This window comes from Halichoeres trimaculatus, unplaced genomic scaffold (assembly GCF_033239565.1).
Source record: "Halichoeres trimaculatus isolate MK-OKI-2021-1 unplaced genomic scaffold, fHalTri1.1 fHalTri1_scaffold_12, whole genome shotgun sequence".
Taxonomy (NCBI): domain Eukaryota; kingdom Metazoa; phylum Chordata; class Actinopteri; order Labriformes; family Labridae; genus Halichoeres; species Halichoeres trimaculatus.
In genome coordinates, this window is record NW_027437190.1 from 34,320,901 (window position 1) to 34,340,982 (window position 20,082).

The following is a 20,082-nucleotide window of genomic DNA, read 5'->3' on the forward strand; positions in this document are numbered from 1 at the left end:
TTTAAGATTTAGATTCAATCATGTGTGTTAAGGTGGCTGCACTGAGCAACATTGGGCAACTTTAACTGGGCCTGCATGCACTACACACCACCGACCAGCAGGTGGCGATCGAAAAACTTTGGATAGAAAACCCAGAAAAGAAGTAAACGTTAACGAATGAAGCTTTACAAGAGAAAACCTCAGGGAACAGAGCCAAGACTCAACAGCCGAACGTTAAAACACTGAAAGTCAGTAAGAAAGATCTGTTTTAGTTGGACTGCAGCGCCATCTTATGGCCCGGAGTCTCACACACTATGGTGGAGATGTGACTCTGAACAAGGTGCGTGTTTGTTCTGAAAATGAATGGAGATCTTCTTTCTAACTCTACTTTTTCCCAGATCCAACTCCACGAGGTATGGTATTTATCAACAGTTAGGTAGAGCTACACTTTGTAACCTGACAACGAGCTAACTTTGTCAGTTTGTAGCGTAGTTTAGCAGCCAGCTGTATTTAGCTCTACTCACAGCTCAGTGCTCTGAGATGAGTCCCTCACCTTTAGCCTGACTTCAAGTCTTAAGCTCATGTTTAAGCCTTTAGTTCGTGTTTTAGCCTTTAGCCTCTGTTTTGTTCTTTAGCTCATGTTTTAGCTATTAGCTCATGTTTTAGCCTTTGCTTTAAGTTTTAGCCTTAAGTTTCTTATTTTTCCTTTAGCCTGTGTTTTGTTATTTAGCACGTTTTAGCCTTTAGCCAATGTTTTAGTCCTGAGCTAATGTTTTGGTCTTGAGCTTCCATTTAAGCTATTAGCTTGTGTTTTGGCCTTTAGCCTGTACTTAAGCATTAACCTGTGTTTTGTTCTTTAGCTCATGTTCTAGCCTTTCGCTTATCTTTAGCTTTTATCCATCATCCTAGCTCATGTAAAAGTGTTTCTTCTTCCGTAGCTTTTGCCCCTGTTTTAGTCTTGAGCTAATATTTTGGCCTATAGCTCCCAATTAAGCATTCAGCTAATATTTTACCCTTTAGCCAGTGTTTTAGCTTTTAGCCCTTGTTTTGTGCCTTGAGCTAATGTTTTGGCCTTTAGCTCCTATTTAAGCCATTAGCTTGTGTTTTAGGCTTTAGCCTATGTTTGAGTTTTGAGCTAAGTGTTTTGTTCTATAGCTCATGATTTAGCCTCTAGTTTGTTTTTTGGCCTTTAGTTTTTGCTTTTCCTTTAGCTCATGTTATAGCCTTTTGCTTAGCTTAGGCTTTTAGCCCTCATCCTATCTTGAACTAATTTTTTGGCCTCTAGCTCCCGTTAAAGCCATTAGCTCTTGTTTCGGCCTTTAGCTTGTGCTTCAGCCTTAACTTGTTTTTTTTTTGTTCTTCAGCTCATGTTTTAGCCTTTAGCTCCCATTTTAGCTTTTAGCTTGTTAGATTTCTAGCTTATGTTTTAGCCTTTAGCTCGTGCTCTATCTCTCTCTAGTTTTTCTTTATTCTACTCCAAGTTACAATTTTGTTTGGAAGAGCTGAGCTGATGTTTGAGGATTAAAAATAAATTTATGAGTTTTAACTTTTCTATATATGCTCCAATGTTTTCTGGTGTTTTTATTTGTACGATCCTGTAAAAATCTTTTTTTAATTTTAGGTGATGTGGTTGAGATTTGTAGCATTATCTTTGTGATTTCTTTGCATAAAAGTTCAAATTTTTTTGTCCCACTTTGGCTTCCTGTGACCTCAGTTTGGCTGTTAAATCACTGTTTCCCTGTTTACTCTGAACCATAAATGTCTGACATTAAAATCTTCATATTTGCTTTTTGAAGGTCGTTTAAAGGTGAAACTTAAAGATTCTGTTCTTATTGGAAAGCGCTGGAATAAATCTGTGATTCGTTAAAGAGGAAACTCCTGAAGCTGAATTCGATGTAAAGCTCGTCGCCCTTTGGTGGTTGTTTTTAAATCAGATTGGACTTGATTCGATGAAACTGTGAAGCTCTGTCTGAATTAACTCTATGTTTGAGTTTTCTTGTGTTGAAATTTCTCGCTGACCCTCTGCAGAAGACGTTAAGACGTCCTTTCCTTTCAGCATCGCGGCCGTTAAAGGAAGAAATCTATTTCTAATTAATTTCCCCGACACACGGACTCAGAGCCAGAGAGGATCAAACCAGAACCCGCGGGCTGAAAAAGCTGCTTTCACTCAGTGCCAGTGTAACGTTAGCTCGGGGGTCTCGTCTCGCCGGCTGCTGCCCCCCCCACTCTCCCTACCTCAGGAGGTATTTTAGTACGAGTGGGATTAAGCGTGTAGATCCCGGCCCCGAGCTGTCATGCTGGGGATTATGAAGCTGAGGGGAGGAGAGGTGGGTGGGGATGTTTGTTCTGTTTGTGTTGCTCAGTGAAAAGGTGTGCAGGGCCAGCCGAGCCGAGCCGAGCCGGGGGGGTTAGATACAGAGAGTCAGAGGAGGGGGGGTCAGAGGAGGTCTGCCTGCTGGAGGCGCCCCGCTAACATCCAACCACAGAGAGCTCCAGGAGAGTGTAGAGTGTTAAAAACATGAGGTGGCGACAGTTTGTTTTCAATGATTATTTCCAACAGGAAAAGTCATTTAGTCGTGATATCAGTGAATTTCCTGATGGTCAGTTCACCGTTTCCAGAGTGAATGCTGCTTTAAATGGAGAAAGTTGCATTTTTAGTGATGATTTCTCTAATTAATCTGTCTTTTTCTTTCTTTTCTTTTTTTATTTAATGCAACCAAGTGCAACCTGGTGCTAAAAAATGAAGATGGAGTGAAAGTGCAAAAAAGCTGCAGTACCTCCAGTGTCCACAAGAGGCTGGATCCAAAAGTCAAACATTGACTCAGCAACACTGTCATTTCTACAGCCTTTAAATGAGCTGTTTTGGTTTCCATAGCCTGTATTTATTGATCTTTTATTCTATTTGAACTTCTTTTATTTTTATTTCTGCTTTGAATTTTTTTTTTTTGCGATGTTTAATCTTTTTTTTTTTAACACACAGAGGCTAACTTAAGCCAGAGGGTTTCTTTTAGGAGTAGGACCTGGATCCTCACTGCAAAATCTGAAATCTTATCAAGTGTTTTTGTCTTATCTTCACCAGAAAATGTGTTTTTAGACTTAATATGAGCCACATTCACCTGACAAGTCCAGAAAAATATCTTATTTCAAGTAATTTAAAGATTAAAATGAGCTCTGAATTTCTTGTAACAAGTCAAAAATAAATAAATCTGCCAATGGAACAAGAGAAAAGTTACTTGTACTTAGACTTTTTCCTAGTTTTAAACAAATTTTCGAGCAAATTTTTCTTGTTCCTTTGGCAGATTAGAGGAATAGAGGAAGTCCCTGAGACGTTATTTGTGTTTTATAGTCCAATGACGCAACACACCCTCAAATTTTAAAGTTTAAAATGCAAAACCTTTTTCTTTTTAAGGAAGGAGAACAATGTTTTTGGGTGGAAATAAGTTTGTTTTCAGGATGTTTAAGAAATGTGGATGGGTTTGATGTCATCGGTACACACCTGACGTAACACCAAAGGCTTTATGTACGTAGGCCTGTGTTGATGTAGCAACAAATTATTGGCAATAAACAATAATATTGTGTATTAGTTTGAAACCAGATTAACCACTAATGTAAAGATAACATGCTGTATCATAATAACATAATATAACATCATGTTGCTAGACGCCGCCCAGCTCTTTGTCTCTTTTTCGACATCTTCGTATTTGTATGGCTCATTTGTTGGTCATGGACACCAAAAATTTTGTGTCTTCAGTGATATTTTTACTATTTTTTCTCCTGTGTTTGTCTGGAGATCCTACATGTAACCATGGCTGCATTGTATACATGTGAAATCAGCTGTTAGCAGCCTGTAGAATCTCAATGCTAACTGGTGCTAGGCCAGATGTTTCCTCACAAGGTGAAGATAACGTGCTGGTTCTCAGGTGTGAGCCAAGAAGTGACGACATGGACCTGTCCTTCCATCCATCGTTATTGGGAACGTAAGATCTATCTCCAATAAGATGGACGAGCTAGCCGTGCTAACCCAGCAACAGAGGGAATACCAGAGGGCAGAGTAGCATCATGCTATTCACAGACATGGCTAACAGAGCTAACAGCAGACACCAAGGCCACAATGGAAGAGCTTCACCTGCTGTGAGCAGACAGGATCCAGGAGACAGAGACTGATCAGACTGCTGAAGAAGCTCAGTCCTGGACCCTGTGGAGGTGGAGGCTGGCTGACTGGACAATGATGGACAAGCTGTCAGCATCTATTTTCTTATGGAGCTTTTTGCACTTTCTATACACTTTCTTACTTTTGTTTTCTTGATTGCTGCTGGGACTTCTAGTTTTGGTCGATCCAGAAAAAGACAAAGTGATGGAGCGAACGTGGACTTTAAGGATCCAAGCTGATAGTTTAAAGGGTTGTCTCTTTCTCTGATAATGTATCCAAGCTCCTCTCCATTATCTTAAAAACACTAAGAAGAAATATAATCTGTTTTTTGGACCAAATACTTCTGAGAATTGTGCCAAATTGATTTTTATTTGCTTTGAAAACCTACTGTAAAAATCGATACATTAATATGAAACTCATAGTCCGTCATCTGCCTTTGGGGCCAGCCTCAAGTGGACACTTCTGGAACTGCAGCTTTAATAACGTCTGCATCGTTTTCACTTTGTTACACCAGAGTTTTCAACCTGCTATTGAGGTAAAAAGAGAGAAAAATTAAATCATAGAGCAAAGAAGTCTGAGTTTCCGTAGAGAAACACCCTCACATGTTTGACTTTCTGACTAACTGCAGTTTTTCTCTGCGGCGCCTCGACATGAGCGATGTGTCCCCTCCCAGGTGACCAATCAGCGGAGCAGGCAGACAGGAAGAAGGGATGTAAATTGAGTGCTGCTCATTAAAGTGACATTAATGGCATTATTGAGCGGGGAGGAAAAATGAATCACAGAGAAACTGGCACAGGAGCCGGGCGGTTAAAAGGAGCCGGGCAGAGCGCCAGAAAGCTGCAGAATGAGGAGCAGAAACACACCTGGACTCCTGTGACCTCTGATACACTAAACAACCAACGGTCAGTGAAGGCACCACGGTTTCTTTACCTGCACAGAGTCAGGAAGCAGCTGCACGTCTGCTCCTTTCCTTATTGTTGCTGAGTGTTGCAGGATTGCTGCTTACAGACGAGCGCTCCGACTGCTCCGAGGCACGCTCCGAACGCGTTTATGATTACCATAAAGCATCATTCCCCCTCTGACACAGGTTGCTATGCCAACTTTCATGAAAACGGGGGACCTAGTTAGCGCTCGTCTCCGCCTGATGTTTGTTCTTGTGCATTACTGAAGTTGCAGACGCATCAGAAACAGCATATTAAAGTTACACTCCTCCTGAGGATGCTCTTCCTGTGATGGCGGGAACTTCAGGTGAATTATCACAGCGAGCGTGCTGCATATGGAGCTACGCAGGAGAACACATAATAACAGGGAAAACATGAAGTTTGAAGCTCAGCGCTGCAGAAAATGAGAGTCTTTCTGGAGCTGCAGACTCTTTTCTGTATTTTAACCTGACGTGTGACAAAAACAGCCCCGAGCTGGTTCCTCTCACCTGCAGTAAAACCGACATTGGCTGACGCTGACTTAGTTTCCACATGTCGGTAAATTTACTTTTTGTTAATATTTGAAAAACAAAAAAAAAAATGATGAATCATTAACACAGGGGTGTATCCGAGGGGTGCCCAGGTGGCATGTGCCCCTTTCAAATCTGATTGGCCAAACCAAGGGACTTTGATACATTCATCATCTTCAGTAATGTGGCTGAGAGATCATTAAAGGAACGTGGATGTTTTGAGGCTTGTTTTAAGGTGCATATGTGGGGTGAATATCACTTGTCTCCTATAGGTGGCGCTACTCCTATCACCCTAATTCATTTGTATATGAGTCTAGAGAAGGACCCATGGGTCAAATTTGAAGCAGATTGGAATCTAAAGGTCAGGAATCTGCAACTTTTACTTTCATAAGAGCCATTTTGCCTCAGCTCACCTGGATTTAAGTCTTTTCTAAGGACAATATCTAATATACCATCACAACAAAAACTATAGGGTGTATGAAATTCTCTAAATAGTTAATATCTAAGGAATAATTTTCTAAATGAGAATTTTTTTTTTTTTTTTTTTTTTTTTAATTTATAAAATTGTAAATGTGATTTTTTTTTTTTTTCTAAATCAACTTAAATTACTTTTTGGTATTTTAAAGAATTGCAAAATATTAAAAATATTTCTAAATTTTGGAAAATAAAATAAAAAAATAATTAAAAATTTTAAAGTTTTTTTCTTTACATTAAAATAACTTTGACCATTTTTGAAATTCAAAAAAATTAAATTTCAAAAACATGAAATGTGCAAAATTTTTAAATTTTATAAATTAAAAAATAAATAAATAAATTTTTGAAATGTCAAAAAATAGCCCAAAAATGTTTCATCAATTTTCAAAAAAATTAAAAGAATATTTGAATTTAATTATAATATTGATAAAATCACCCAACTCATCATTTTTTGTTGTTTGCTAATGTCTCGCCACATATCAAGCATGTATATTAAACCAGCACATTGTCAGTTAAATGAATCCATCCGCACAGAATTAAAATCTGCATTTTCTTCCAGATTAGTCTTTTTGTAGATGTAGTTATCTTCCCAGGGCTGTAAAACTTGAGGTTAGCCACAGGTGCATGGAAAGTTGGTGGGCTGTTGATGTTGTAGGAGGTGAAGTAGAGCGGTGGCAGGCTTTATTGACAGATGGGATGAAGATTTAGTTCAACTAAATGTTAACACAGGATTTTATTTAGTGTCAGTGTCTTTAATCATCAATATATTGTTTTAAAGCTACAAGGAGCCACTGCAAACGAGTCAAAGAGCCGCATGTGGCTCCAGAGCCACAGGTTGAAAACCCTTGTTGTAGGTAGACGATAATATAAAAGATATTACCACGCTTTTCTAAAGGGTGGGGCTATTGCAGTAAAAGAGTTTTGAGCTTATAGATGTGTCGGAAGTTGGATCTCGATGGTGTGCGGGAATTTGAAGCAGATTGGAACTTTTATGAAGGAGCTACAATGACTTCCTGGTTCATGGCTAGGTATCAGAGTTTGATGCGCCGCCATAAAAACACCCTAAAGACACTTCTCAAACCTTTTTTGTATAAGCTGTAGCGTAACATAGCAATAGGGGGCGCTATGAAGCACCTTGTTTTTTTATAACGTGTCGACATTTTTGGGCACTACATGCTTCTGTTTTTTCATCATTTCAGACGAACAAAGTGGTCTTAAAAGTTTCTATCCGAGTCGCTCATCCTGACCCAGCTCAGTCACACACCATCAGAGGGGATTGTGGGTAGTGATTTGGCGGGTGGGGGGAGGTGCTGTTGGTAAGAGATGATGTGGTGGAGGTAAAGGGGTGGAGGAATGGTGAAGGCGAGTGCTCTGTGAGTAATCAGGCCGCCATCAGCAGCCGGAAACCTCCGGCAGCGGGGAACCAACATGAAGAGGGGGCGGGGTTACACAGAGGGGGGGAGGGGGCGGTACTCACTGACAGCCTATAGTTCTGCATCATTTTATCAAACTCCTCGTCAATTTTTTTGTATTTCTCCTCAGTGCGGGGGGTGAGGGAGAAGGGCTCCTCGGGGTCTGGGCTCTCAGAGTCCCGGTGCTCTTTCTTGTTCAGAGCCTTCGTCCCCCCAAAACAAAAGAAGAAGAAGAAGAGGAAGAGGAGGGTGGACAGAGAGGAGGAGGAGGAGAGGAGAGGAGAAAGGGAAGGTTAGATAAGGTGACAAAGTGTGACGGTACTCACGCCGTAGCGCTTGAAGAGGCTGTCCAGGTCCTCGGTCTTGCGGTACTTGTCTTCGTTTAGCGGGCTTTGGTCGATGGAGTCGTCGCCGTCGGGCTCGGGGCTGTTGCAGCCGTTAAAGCCTTTCTTTCGCAACGTCTGAAGCGGTCAGAGAGGGGGGCAGAGGAGGAGGAGGAGGAGGAGAAGGAGGAAGGTTTACATCTCATTTCTCATGCAACACTTTTGGATCACCTGAACATTAGCACACATGAAACGGACCGGAACCAGACGAGAGACCAGGATGTGCCACGCAGAACCTGAACAAAACCACAGCATCATCAAGTCCTCGAACGCATCATCACACGATGTTTCTACATGGTACAGCCGGACAAAACATGTATGACGTCTGAAATATGACACATTCAGAAAGTAGCATGTCAGCCCGAACCGTCTCTGATAGAAAATAAAGTCCTGAAAGAGTCCAGAAAAAACACTCGTGCACAGACATCAGTGTTTTGGACGGGGGAAGAGCAGACCTGCAGTGGTCGATAGGTGAGCTTATTACCCGGCTCTGCAGACGGTTTCTGGATCAAGTGGGCGATCTGTCCAGGATCCCCTGAGGGTAAAACACCTACGGTTGTCAAACACCTCACATGATGACACTTCCTTTTCACCCAAACTTTAAACTGAGCTCCTGCTCTGCTCCTCCATCCCATGGAGGACGTCTCACGACTCATTTACGTCAAACCTGTGTGCTGGGGTATTTTTTCAAGGTCACTTAAGACATGTTCATCACGTTTTAACCAGCTGAAAGGAAACTCAAGCCAAGCAGCAACTTCAGGTATAAAACAATGAGACAAAGCTAAAATCTGATGTTACACCAGGGTCCACTTGAGGCTGGAAGAACAGGAAGTCACAAACACACCAAGCCAAAAAAGGCAGTTTTCACAACAGAAAAAAAGACTATTTACACTTCCAATATGGCCGCACCAGCTGATCTGCTTCAAAAATCTGTTTTTAGAAACAGACAGGTGACGTTAGGAAGACTATGTCCATTTATTGTACAGACTGTGACCCTAGTACACGTCTGGCTGCCAAAAAAGCATTTTGGCATGCTTTTTGTATCCCAGAATGACGCCTTTAAATTGTGTTATGACTCCAAAATCTTAAGTACATTTTAGCTCTGGGGAAAGCTCTTGAGTGCACATTTGGGCTCCCAAGTGGGCACTTTATCAGTGATTGGCTCCAAAAAGGGCACTTTGAAATGCTTTATGGATCCCAAAAGAGCACTTACCAACACATTTGGGCTCCCAAGTGGTCCCTCTTTCTGTGTTTTGGTTCCCAGGCAGGCATTTAGGCACATTTTGGCTCCCTAGCCAGCACTTAAGTGTGCATTCAACGCAAAAAATATTACTTTGGTACATTTTTGGATCCCAGACACCCTGAAATCTGTGTTGGGCTCCCAAAAGGGCACTTTGACTCATTTTGGCTACCAAAAGGGCACTTCGAAATGCTTTATGAACCCCAAATGAGCACTGATACACACATTTGGGCTCTCGAGTGGGCTTCCAAGTGGGCTTACTGTGTTTTGCCCTTAAGAGGGCACTTGGGCACATTTTGGCTCCCAAACTAGCACTAAAGTGCACATTTTGGCTTTAAAAATATTATCATAGTACATTTTGGATCCCAAGAGACCACTTAAACTGTATTGGTCTCCTCAAAGGCCATTTTGACAAGCTTTATGGTCCCAAAATGGCAGTTTGAACCACATTTGGCCTCCAAATGGGCATAAAAGCACATTTTGGCCTCCAGGAGGGTACTTTATCTGCTTTTTGCTCCAAATAGGGTACTTTGTCTGTGTTTGGCTCCCAAAAACGCACTTTTAAATGCTTAATGGATCCCAAAAGAGCACTTTTGCAGACATTTAGGCTCCCAAGTGGACACTCATTCTGTGTTTTGGCTCCCAAGCGAGCACTTTAGTGTGGAATTAGGCACCAAAAATATAATTTCAGCACATTTTGGATCCCAAGAGACCAGTTAATCTATGCTGGGCTCCCCAAGAGACATTTTGACAAGCTTTATGGCCCCAAAAGGGCAGTTTTGCACACATTTGGGCTTACAAGTGAACACTTTGGCACATTTGGGATCCTGAGACATGGTCTATCTGTGTTCCGGTCCCAAAAGGGCCCTTAATCTGCTTTTTTTTTGCTTTAAAAAAGGCACTTTTAATGTTTTTAGCTCCCAAAATACCTTTAGAAATGCTTGATGGATCCTAAAAGAGCATTTTTGCACACATTTTGGCTCCCAAGTGGGCACTCTTTCTGTGTTTTGGTTCCCAAGTGTGCATATAGACACATTTTGGCTTCCAAGTTGCACTTTATGGTGCCTATTGGATCCAAAAATATCACTTTAGCACATTTTGGATCCCAGGAGACCACTTACACTGTGTTTGGCTCCCAAAAAGACATTTTGACAAGCCTCATGGTCCCAAGAAGGCAGTTTTCGCACACATTTGGGCTCCCAAATGGGCACTTTGGCAGATTTGGGATCCTTAGATTCTGCCTTTTGGTTCCCACATGAGCTGATTTTGGCTCCCAGGAGGGCACTTTAACTCTTTATGGATCCCAAAGGAGCACTATTGCACAGATTTGGGTTCCCAAGTGGAAACTTTTTCTATGTTTTGGTTCCCAAGTTGCAATTGAGGCACACTTTCCCGCAAAATCTGGCTCACAGAGTGCACTTCAAAAACTTCAGTAAGAGCATTTTAATACCACGCCACTGATTCCCAGACAATATTTTATCATCTACAAACATCTCGTTTACATCCTCAGATTCATGAAGCCATCCTCATTTCACACAAACAAATGTTCATCTGGCACCACATGTGCTGACTCCCACACGGCTCATTGTATAAAAATGAAGCAGTAAAAGTCAGAAGTAGCAGTTTGACCCCTCTAAATACGCACAAGGAGGGATTTTTATTCTACAGGCGTATTAGCGAAGAGGAAAAAGAGCCTTGAAGGAAAAATCTCCACCTCTGATATCGCTGCATCGATCTGACGGGTCAGCGTTCAGCACATCTGCCGCCTACGTGAAAGCACGTTATTACCGCGGATGCTGCTCCCGCGGCCCCGGCAGGTGCTCTCAGGGTTAAAAGGGTGAAGAAGCGACTGAATGGAGACGCTTTGAAGTCAAACCATGTGACATTAGCAACGCAAGCGCCGCTCCTGTCTTTAGCCAGCGTTCAGGAAAGCACGTCTACGTGAAAAGCACGTTATTACCGCGGATGCTGCTCCCGCGGCCCCGGCAGGTGCTCTCAGGGTTAAAAGGGTGAAGAAGCGACTGAATGGAGACGCTTTGAAGTCAAACCATGTGACATTAGCAACGCGAGCGCCGCTCCTGTCTTTAGCCAGCGTTCAGGACGGGCTGCAGCAGCCCGCGGCGCTTTCACAGGGCGAAGGGGAAGATGTGTAAACCTGAGCCGCATGTCAGATGGCACACGGAGGCATCGCACCACTCGGCACAATCAACAGCGTCACTAATTGGTGTGAAGCTCGGCGCTCGGGAAAGTGGCTGTGTGAAGAAACAGGGGTAAAGGGCGTGTTAGGAAGCACGCCGTCAGGTTGTGTCAGTGTTCGCACGCTTTGGACGGGGCGAGAAGAAGAGGAGCAAAGAAAGAGGAAGAGAGGATCTTATTTTGAGAGGATTCTGCTAAACGAGATTTGCCGTTAAGTAGCTTTACCCGGTGACCACACAGCCAGGCTGAAAGATCCTCACAGCGAAAAGGATCTGAGACCAGAGCTGGAGAGTTTTCTGTGGACCCGCTACAAGATTTATCTGGAGGAGGAAGAAGAAAAGAAGAAGAGGAAGAAAAAGCCTGGCCTTGAAAACTCTCTGAAAGGAAACAGACTTCGCTGAACACTCTCTGCCTCGTCATGTTTTCATCTTGACCTGAGAGAAATAAAACTCTCTGTCCTCCAAACGCTCAGGGTGCCTCACCGAACACACTTCCTGTCCTCACAGTCAGCTCTGATCAGACTGAGTCAAACACAAGTGTTCATTTTTCTGACAAATAAAGTCTGAATTACTTATTCTATACCAGGGGTCTGCAAACTTTACTTTTATTTAGCCTCAGCCCACCTGGATCAGAGTCTTTAAGGAGCCACAAAATCTACTTTATCTTCTCAATGAAGACAACACGGTGAATAGATTCTAACATAGTTGAAATTACAATACACTTTGATTTTTGTGTAAATTTTTTAAAAATAACTGAAATTTATAAAAATAAAAAAAATAAAAATAAAAAAACTTTCAAAATATTTCAAATTAATTTATTTTTTGAAAATTAAGAAAAGAATATAATTTCAAAAAAATTCAGTTAATTTGGAAAATTTGATTCTCAAAAATTTCAACGATTAAAAATTTTTAAAAAATGACAAATTTGCAAATTTTATAGAATTTTAAAAACTTATGATTTTTTTTGTAATTAATTTGCAAAATTTCAAAATTATAGATTTTTTTTTCAAAATGTAGTTGTTCTTAATTTGATAAAATATGAAATTCCCAAAAAATTCACTATAATTTGCAAAACTCAATTTCAAATATTTAAGCAATTACAAATTAAAAAATCTGCAAATTTTTACATTTTATAATTTTTTTATTTATTTTTTAATTAATTTGCAAAAATTTCTAAATTATGAAAAAAATATTTCAAAATGTTTTTTTTTTCCAAAAAATTTTTTTTAAGAAATTTTCAAAAATTTCACTTAAATTTTTAAAACTTTATTTCAAAATTTTTAAAGAATTTTGAAATTTGCAAAACTAGCAAAAAAAAAAAGAAATTCCAAAAAATATGAAAAATAATCAATTAAAAAAAAATTAGCATGATTTTCTTGATTGGCCAAAATTTTCTGACAGAATAGATTTATTTCAAAAATAATTTCTAAATTATGAAAAAAATATTTCAAAATGTTTTTTTTTTCCAAAAATTTTTTTTAAAGAAATTTTCAAAAATTTCACTTAAATTTTTAAAACTTTATTTCAAAATTTTTAAACAATTTTAAAACTTGCAAAACTAGCAAAAAAAAATGAAATTCCAAAAAATATGAAAAATAATCAATTAAAAAAAATTAGCATGATTTTCTTGATTGGCCAAAATTTTCTGACAGAATAGATTTATTTCATGCGGCTATAGTGACAGCTACAGCTTATAGCAGCCACAGCGTCAGAGCAGGAGGACACTTTCACAGCAAACAGATTTTACTACATGAACTGCATTTTATGAATGATGAGACGGATAAGCTGCATTCAGGAGCACTAGCTACATATGCTATGATAAGCTAACGTTACAGTATTCAGAAGCTACATAATGTAAAGTTTTAGAAAAAAATCAATACAAGCAAAAACAATAAAACTAGGATAAAAATAAGATGGAATCACAAAATACAACTTCATCTGTCTCTGATATTTTCAGCTTTTGTTTAGTTTTCCTCTTTGAAAAAGGTTTGAAAACTTTGGGTCACAGTCTTTAGGGTGGGAGAAAAAGTCAATGTATCGTAGTATCAAGATTTTTTTGTTAAAATGATCTTAAATCTGGGTTTTTTGGACATTTTTCTACATTCAATCCTCCATTGTAGTCTTTGTTTCTAAACTGGGTTGAAAAAAAGTTGAGGCTTCAGATCTCCTGAATAAATCCTAAGAACTGACTCACATGTGATGTTCATGTTTTGGGAAAGTATGGCTCCTGATCAACTCTTAGACATCATCATCATATTTTTTTCTCAACTTTTTTTTGGTTTTAAATTCAAACAGAGCGCTGAAAGCTGTAAAAACACGTCTGTATATCTTTACTTTGCCGTTAAATGAGATAAATTTCACAGTTCAGGTGGTTTCCCAGGATGTGAAATGTTTTCCTGGAGCAAACATCAGAAAATGTGAGGATGAGACGATGATGAGGAGGAACTGAGACAGCTGACAGGTTTCTCCTCAGATCGTCTCTGAGACACAAAGTACTCCAGGATCGTTTTCAATCTTTCACTCAGCCTATATTTTCTTAATTAATTATGCCGTGTCAAGTGTGACTGCCGCCGAGTGGTGGTCTGATTAAAACATAAGCACATGTTCCACGACTCCCACTGCGCTCAATCAAACGCTAAGTGAGGATGATTCAACCGCCAGCAATCCAGCCTGGGAAGAGGAGCCGGCGGAGACTCGTACCTGCAAGAGCGGCCGCCAAAACCCCGAGGAGGCCGCGACGGAGCGCCTTTTAATTTCAGACGAATTAGTCTCACATCCTGCGAGCAGGTGAGGGCAGGAGGGTAATGATGCCTGCTGGATGTCAGCGTAAAGACGCCGCGCTTTTTAATAACAATAGTGCTCTTTGATACGAATCTCATTAAAACTCAAAGCCGTTATTATCGCCGCCGTGTCACCGCCGTGTTTTATCTCGCAGGCGAAGCGGGTTATTAGACAGATTTGTTCCAACACAGTCGCCTGATTCAGCGGTTCGACTCTCGCCAGAACAAGTCAGCGCTCTGATCTGCAGCTTGATGCAAATTTAACGTGCCGCCGCCGCCGCTGCTCCTCGCTTTGTTGTCCACGGCTGACAGAAACAGTGTTTTGTCACAGCTGGTGTGTGAATATGTCTGACCTGAAAAGAAGAGAATAGAAATGAAATAAATAGACTTTAAAACGGGTTCATGCTGACAAAGAGAGCATGTGATAGAGGGTTAGGAGGAGGACGTGATCGAGGCGTGGACCTCCTGCTCCCGGCTGTCGGGATACAAAGAGACAAAACGCTGAGCTGTGTCGGTGTCTCATTCACAAATATAAACAGCTCACAGAGACCTGCCACATCCCCGCTGACCCTGACTCGCCGATAACGCCATAAAACACCCCGTCCCCACGGCAGGAAGCTGCTGACCTGTTTCACGCTTAAAGGAAAGCGTTTCACGTCTTTATGCTCAGACTGAAAAGGTAAACAAAGGAAATGAGACTCATTTTCTTCCTGCATGTTCATTTCACGCCACTCCTGTGAGCGTCAGCGCCCCAGTTCTGCCGTCCTGGCCTCTGCATGAGGCTGGGTCACTAACTTCCTGTCCTTCCAATAAGAAATAAAGTCTATGCATCCAAAGTTTGAGCTTTAAATATGGTTTCTAGACACTGAGGGAGCAGGAGCTTCATGCATGGATCGTCACAAGCAAAACTCTGCAAACGGAGCAGAAATTCAACCAAAGCTCAAGTCCAGGTTGTTAAAATGTCACCTTAGCATCTTTTTCCTACTAAAATCCCCAAAAAGGGAGACCATAGACTGTATATAGAGTGGACAACGTGGCTCCGCCTTTTACCATTGTACGGTTTTGAAGCCAAAATAATCACTTCCTGACTCTACTTCCCTACATATATTACAATCCCTGAAAAAAATACAGAAGAACGTCAGCTGTCAATCATCGTTGAACGTGAAGTAAAGCCTCGTTTTTAACCTCTTATAACTGATGAAAACGAGACTTTTCAGAAAAAAGAGGACTTGAACATAAGACAGCCAAACGATATCTTCAAATCACCACAACAATCAGACGTGAGAAACATTTCTACCAGGTGTATTAATCTTTTAAAGTTTGACCACAGCCCATCTGGAATGACTGGGGAGATGGATTTTTTAACCTATACTGCAGCCAGCCACCAGGGGGAGCAGTTTTTGTGGAGACCTCACTTCAAGCCACACAAGATGACGTCTATTATATATTTTTTTGCAGTCTATGATACTGCATAGGGGATCCGTGTGCAACCACAGGAAACAACTGATGCAAGCTGTGCTCATTACCGTAACTCTTCTACAATTTGGGCAAGAGAAAAAAATCCAAACTGTTTCAGAAAGAAGAGAAGGTGAGTTTTCTGGGCATGATTTCAAACTCTTTAGTTAATAAATAGAAGTCCTCTCTAAGTTCTATGCACAGATTCCTTCCACATTGGCATGAAGTTACTGAAAGAAGCAGTAGAAAGTGACAGTAGACGGTAGGGATGGGCACCGAGTTAGATACTTTTGTAGGTACCGACCGAATTCTGTCAAAAGTACTGGGTACCGACATATGTCATATTAAAAGGTACCATGTTTAGGTACCTAAACCCATCCTTGTGACTGTGAGGGAGTGGAAGAGTAGGCAATTTTCCATGCTGAGCATGAACCTAGCATTGCAAGTTTAACATATATTGAAGAAGAAGAAAAAAAGAAGAAAAAATTGTTAAATAAAGAAATTTGAGATTTCATTATCATTCAATCTTATTTAATTGATATTTTTTACCACATAAACACAAAAAAGTAGCAGAAAATGGTACCATTAATTACCGATACTGATAGCCAGGTACCAGGCATCCGTACCGTATCATTTCAAATGTTAAAGGTACCCATCCCTAGTAGACGGTGTTATGATGGCAGAGATGAAATAAATAGTGTTCGCTAGAGTTGCCTAAAGTTTCTGTTAATGATATACAGAGAATGGTCCAGGTATCTGGTGCAACACCATGTAGCAAGTCGTATAACGGCTTTAAAGTGTGATTTTAATTTGGAGCTTTGAGGTAATTTGCTAAGAGTAGCTAGCCTGAGGTGGAAGACTTACTTTGGTGTTTAAAGTAAAGAGCTTCAGGTCAATTATGCTTTAAAGTCAGTTTAATCATAAGTTTATACCTCTCACTTCATGTTTTTGAACTTTTATTAAAGCATGAGGTAAAAACAAGCTCCAAGAGATCTCCCTGAGAACCACTGATACAGAACTCTCTGACAAGTCATTCCTATCCATAAATTCAACGTGTTACACATCTAACTGAAGGTTTCATATAGTTTTGGTACATCAGAAGCTTCTATATAGGAATCTAGCGCTACACTAGCATACAGAGGGAAGCTGCACTGATATGCTAGCGGTTAGCATACAATGATAAAACTTCAGTTTCAAGGAAAGTTACAACTTTCAACACTGGAAACGGAAATAAATATAAGACTCTCGCACAAGAAGGTCATTTTTAATCCATTCAACATGTTTTATAGCTCTAAATCAACCCAAAACGATGTCGAGCACTTGGCGCTAGCTTGATGCTCAAGTACATTGGAAATTACATTGATATGCTAGTGGTTAGCATACATCGTTAAAAATGTGTTTTTCCAGGAGAATATCAACTTTCATCACTGAATACACCAACAAATGTTTATAATTTTCTCACAAGAGATTCATTTTCAGTCCGTTCAGCGTGTTATGTCTCTGCTACAGCTCACAGCAGAGGTTTGGAGACGGCTGAAAGAGCTGACATCACATCTTGGTGAGGTCACTTCTGTACGATCACACGTCATGCCGTAAAAAATGACTCCACAATTAAAAACATCAACTTAATCATTAAGAAATATAGTTTTGGATGTTTTGACGACAAGTATTCTAGTTGGATTGTAGGATAGCACGGCGCTCTACGGTAACAGGAAGTTGTGTCATGCTCGCCTGTGTATAACGCCTAACGATCCAGCTCAGTTATGAGGCTAAAGAAGGTCTGAGGAAACGGTTCAGCTCAGTGTGAAAGTTAAAGCATCTTCACTCCTCACTCACTCTGCTTTTTCTCACACTGAGCTCAAAGTGTCACAGAGATCTGTGAGCTTTAAAACAGGGGACGGGAGAATTTTCTAGACTTCTGAGAATCTGAGGAGCAGCGAGGAGCAGAGGAGACGTCCTCTCCTGGTTAAATGACTCCCACTCCTATTTTTCCTTTCCTTTAATTTTTAGGCAGCTCATTTATTTGAAGTTGATTTCCTCCCCAATCTTTTTTAGATCACTGTTGGCTTCTGGGAAATGTAGTTCTTTACACTTGCGTTAGAGTGAACACTTATTGGAAATAAACTACAAAGTGGCGGCGCTTGAGGATCCTGCGTCCCACGGGATTTCTGAAAAAATGTCAGCCTCTAGACCGAGACTGAAGTGACCCTTTGAGATTGAAGTGACAGGAGAGTAAACACACACACACACACACACACACACACACACACACACACTCTCTGACCACGCCAGATTCTTCCTCTCTCTGGTGTAAACAGATCTGATATTTTGTGAACATTACTTTTCAAACACGACCATGGTTCCCTCACACACACACACACACACACACACACGCTCACACACTCACACACACATACTCAGCCATCTGTCCACCTGTCCACTCTCTCTGTGTCTCCGTTGTGTTGCCAGGGTAAGATTCGCCCTGCAGAGCTCCACGCCGGCCTCTGACTGGCTGCTGCTGCTCTTTAGCCCCGCCCCCTCACTGCCTCCCCTCACCCCCCCTCTCTCGCTCGCTCGCCCACCACCTTTCACAGCTCTCTCTCTCTCTCTCTCTCTCAGTCTGGCGCTCGTCCTTCTGTGTTTCTCGCCCTTTCTCCTGTAATGTCTCCATATGTGAGGCTCCCTGGACGCCTGTTTCCTCTCCTCCTGCTCCTCCTCCTCCTCCTCCTCTTCCTCTCTCTGTGTCCTCTTTTGCCCCCTCCTGATGAAGACTCTTCAGCAGCTCAAACATTTTGCAGCAGGTGTTTGAGTCCTCTGTCACACCATCATTATTTATCCGTTCACCTTTGAAGGAAAGGAGCCAGGACGCACGTTTACCAACTCACTGAAAAACTAAAATCTTATTGAGAGTTTTTGTCTTATTTCTAGAAAAAATGCTTTGTTATACTCATATGAGCCAAATTCAACCAATCAGTCCAGAAAAATGTTTTGGTTCGCGTTATTTAATGACAAAATGAGGTCTGAATTGCTGTTACAAGTGAAAAAAAAATCTACTTGAAATTTTGCTTCAAACTGGAAAAATGTCTTGAAACAAAAAACTTTTTCATGTTCCATCAGCATATTATTATTTTATTCACTTTATTTATTTATTATTTTTATTTTTATTTGTTACAAGCAATTCAGACCCTATTTTGTCTTTAAATAACTGTAAATTCTAAAATTTTGCAAATATTTTCAAAAAATGTAAAAAAATTCCAAGAAATGAAAAAAGCCCCAAAAAATAAATTTTAAAAAATTAAAAATATATCTTAAATTTTAGAAATTAAAAAAATGCAAAACACGATAAAATAAAAATGAAAAAGGAAAATATCTTAAATTTTACAAATTAAAAAATGCATAAAAAGATAAAAATCAAAATTTTAAAAAGATTGAAAAATATATCTTAAATTTTAGAAATTAAAAAAATACAAAACGTGATAAAATTGAAATTTTTAAAAAAATTGAAAAAAAAATAAATAAATTTGATCAACAATACCCTCTGTAAGAGACATATGATTCCTTATTTTAAAATTGAAAAAAAAAAGATTTTTAACTCTAACAAGTCTTTTTCTCGCTAAATAAATAAATAAAAATATTATACCCTTCTTTTAATTTAAAGGCAGTTCACTGAATTTGATTTGATTTGATTTTCTCCCCATTTTTTTTTCAGATTACTGTTTGCTTCTGGGAAGTGTAGTTCTTTTCACTTGTGTCAGAGTGTATACTTACAGGAAACAAACTACAAAAATGGCGGCATTTGTCACATATTATGTTTTATCTATCTAAGAACTATTTTATTTTAAAACTGTGCTGCTGCTGTCTTGGCCAGGACACTCTTGGAAAGCAGATTTTTAGCCCCAACGAGTCTTTTCCTGGCTAAATAAATAAATAAAAATGTTACCGAGTGAAAGATGCTATCCTTAGAGGCTACGATAGCGGACGTAGCACGGAAACCACAACACAGTGAAACAAAACTCAAAAACGAGGGTGAAGCTTTGCTGTACTTTCACTTTCATTTTTGCCTTCAGGAACTTGAAGAGCAGCAAGGGACAAGCGACGTGAGTTAGCTTTCGGCTAACCAGGTATGTGTCAATTATCCGTAATTAGCTTGTGCTAGCATGCTAAGTCAGGTGCACAACTCTTGAGTCTCTCCTACGTAGAAACGCGATGCTACAGTTGGTTGCTGGGCTAGTGATTGTATTCACGTAGTCACAGTCAGCTGTGGGTGTGGGCTGCAGCTGGCACTGAGCCCAGGGGGAGGAGCCCAGTTTGAATGTTGTGTTTACAAACAAGTATCAAAACTCAGGCCTCATTTGCGTCTCTTGATATCTTGAAATAAGATGTATGTTGGCTCAGTGTGGCTCATATCAAGATCAATAAGACATTTTTACTAAAAATAAGATGAAAAAACTTGATTTTTTTGTCTCCGTCTAATCCACATTGTCCCCCTCTCTGTTACATCCTCAAACCGTCGTCGGCAGCCCAAACATCTAGCTGAGCTGGTCGGCTCTGATGAAGGAGGAGG

General features: G+C 40.3%; 1 protein-coding gene across 8 annotated transcripts in view; it reads right to left on the minus strand.

Annotated features, from left to right (window-relative positions):
* The window catches only part of mef2d (myocyte enhancer factor 2d), a 173,352-nt gene that overhangs the window by 54,317 nt on the left and 98,953 nt on the right, over window positions 1-20,082 (minus strand). For all 8 annotated transcript variants that reach the window (XM_074684326.1, XM_074684325.1, XM_074684324.1 and 5 more), the window contains one exon: window positions 7,792-7,926. In XM_074684326.1, the coding sequence (XP_074540427.1) occupies window positions 7,792-7,926 (135 nt within the window). The remainder of the gene's footprint in view (window positions 1-7,791; window positions 7,927-20,082) is intronic.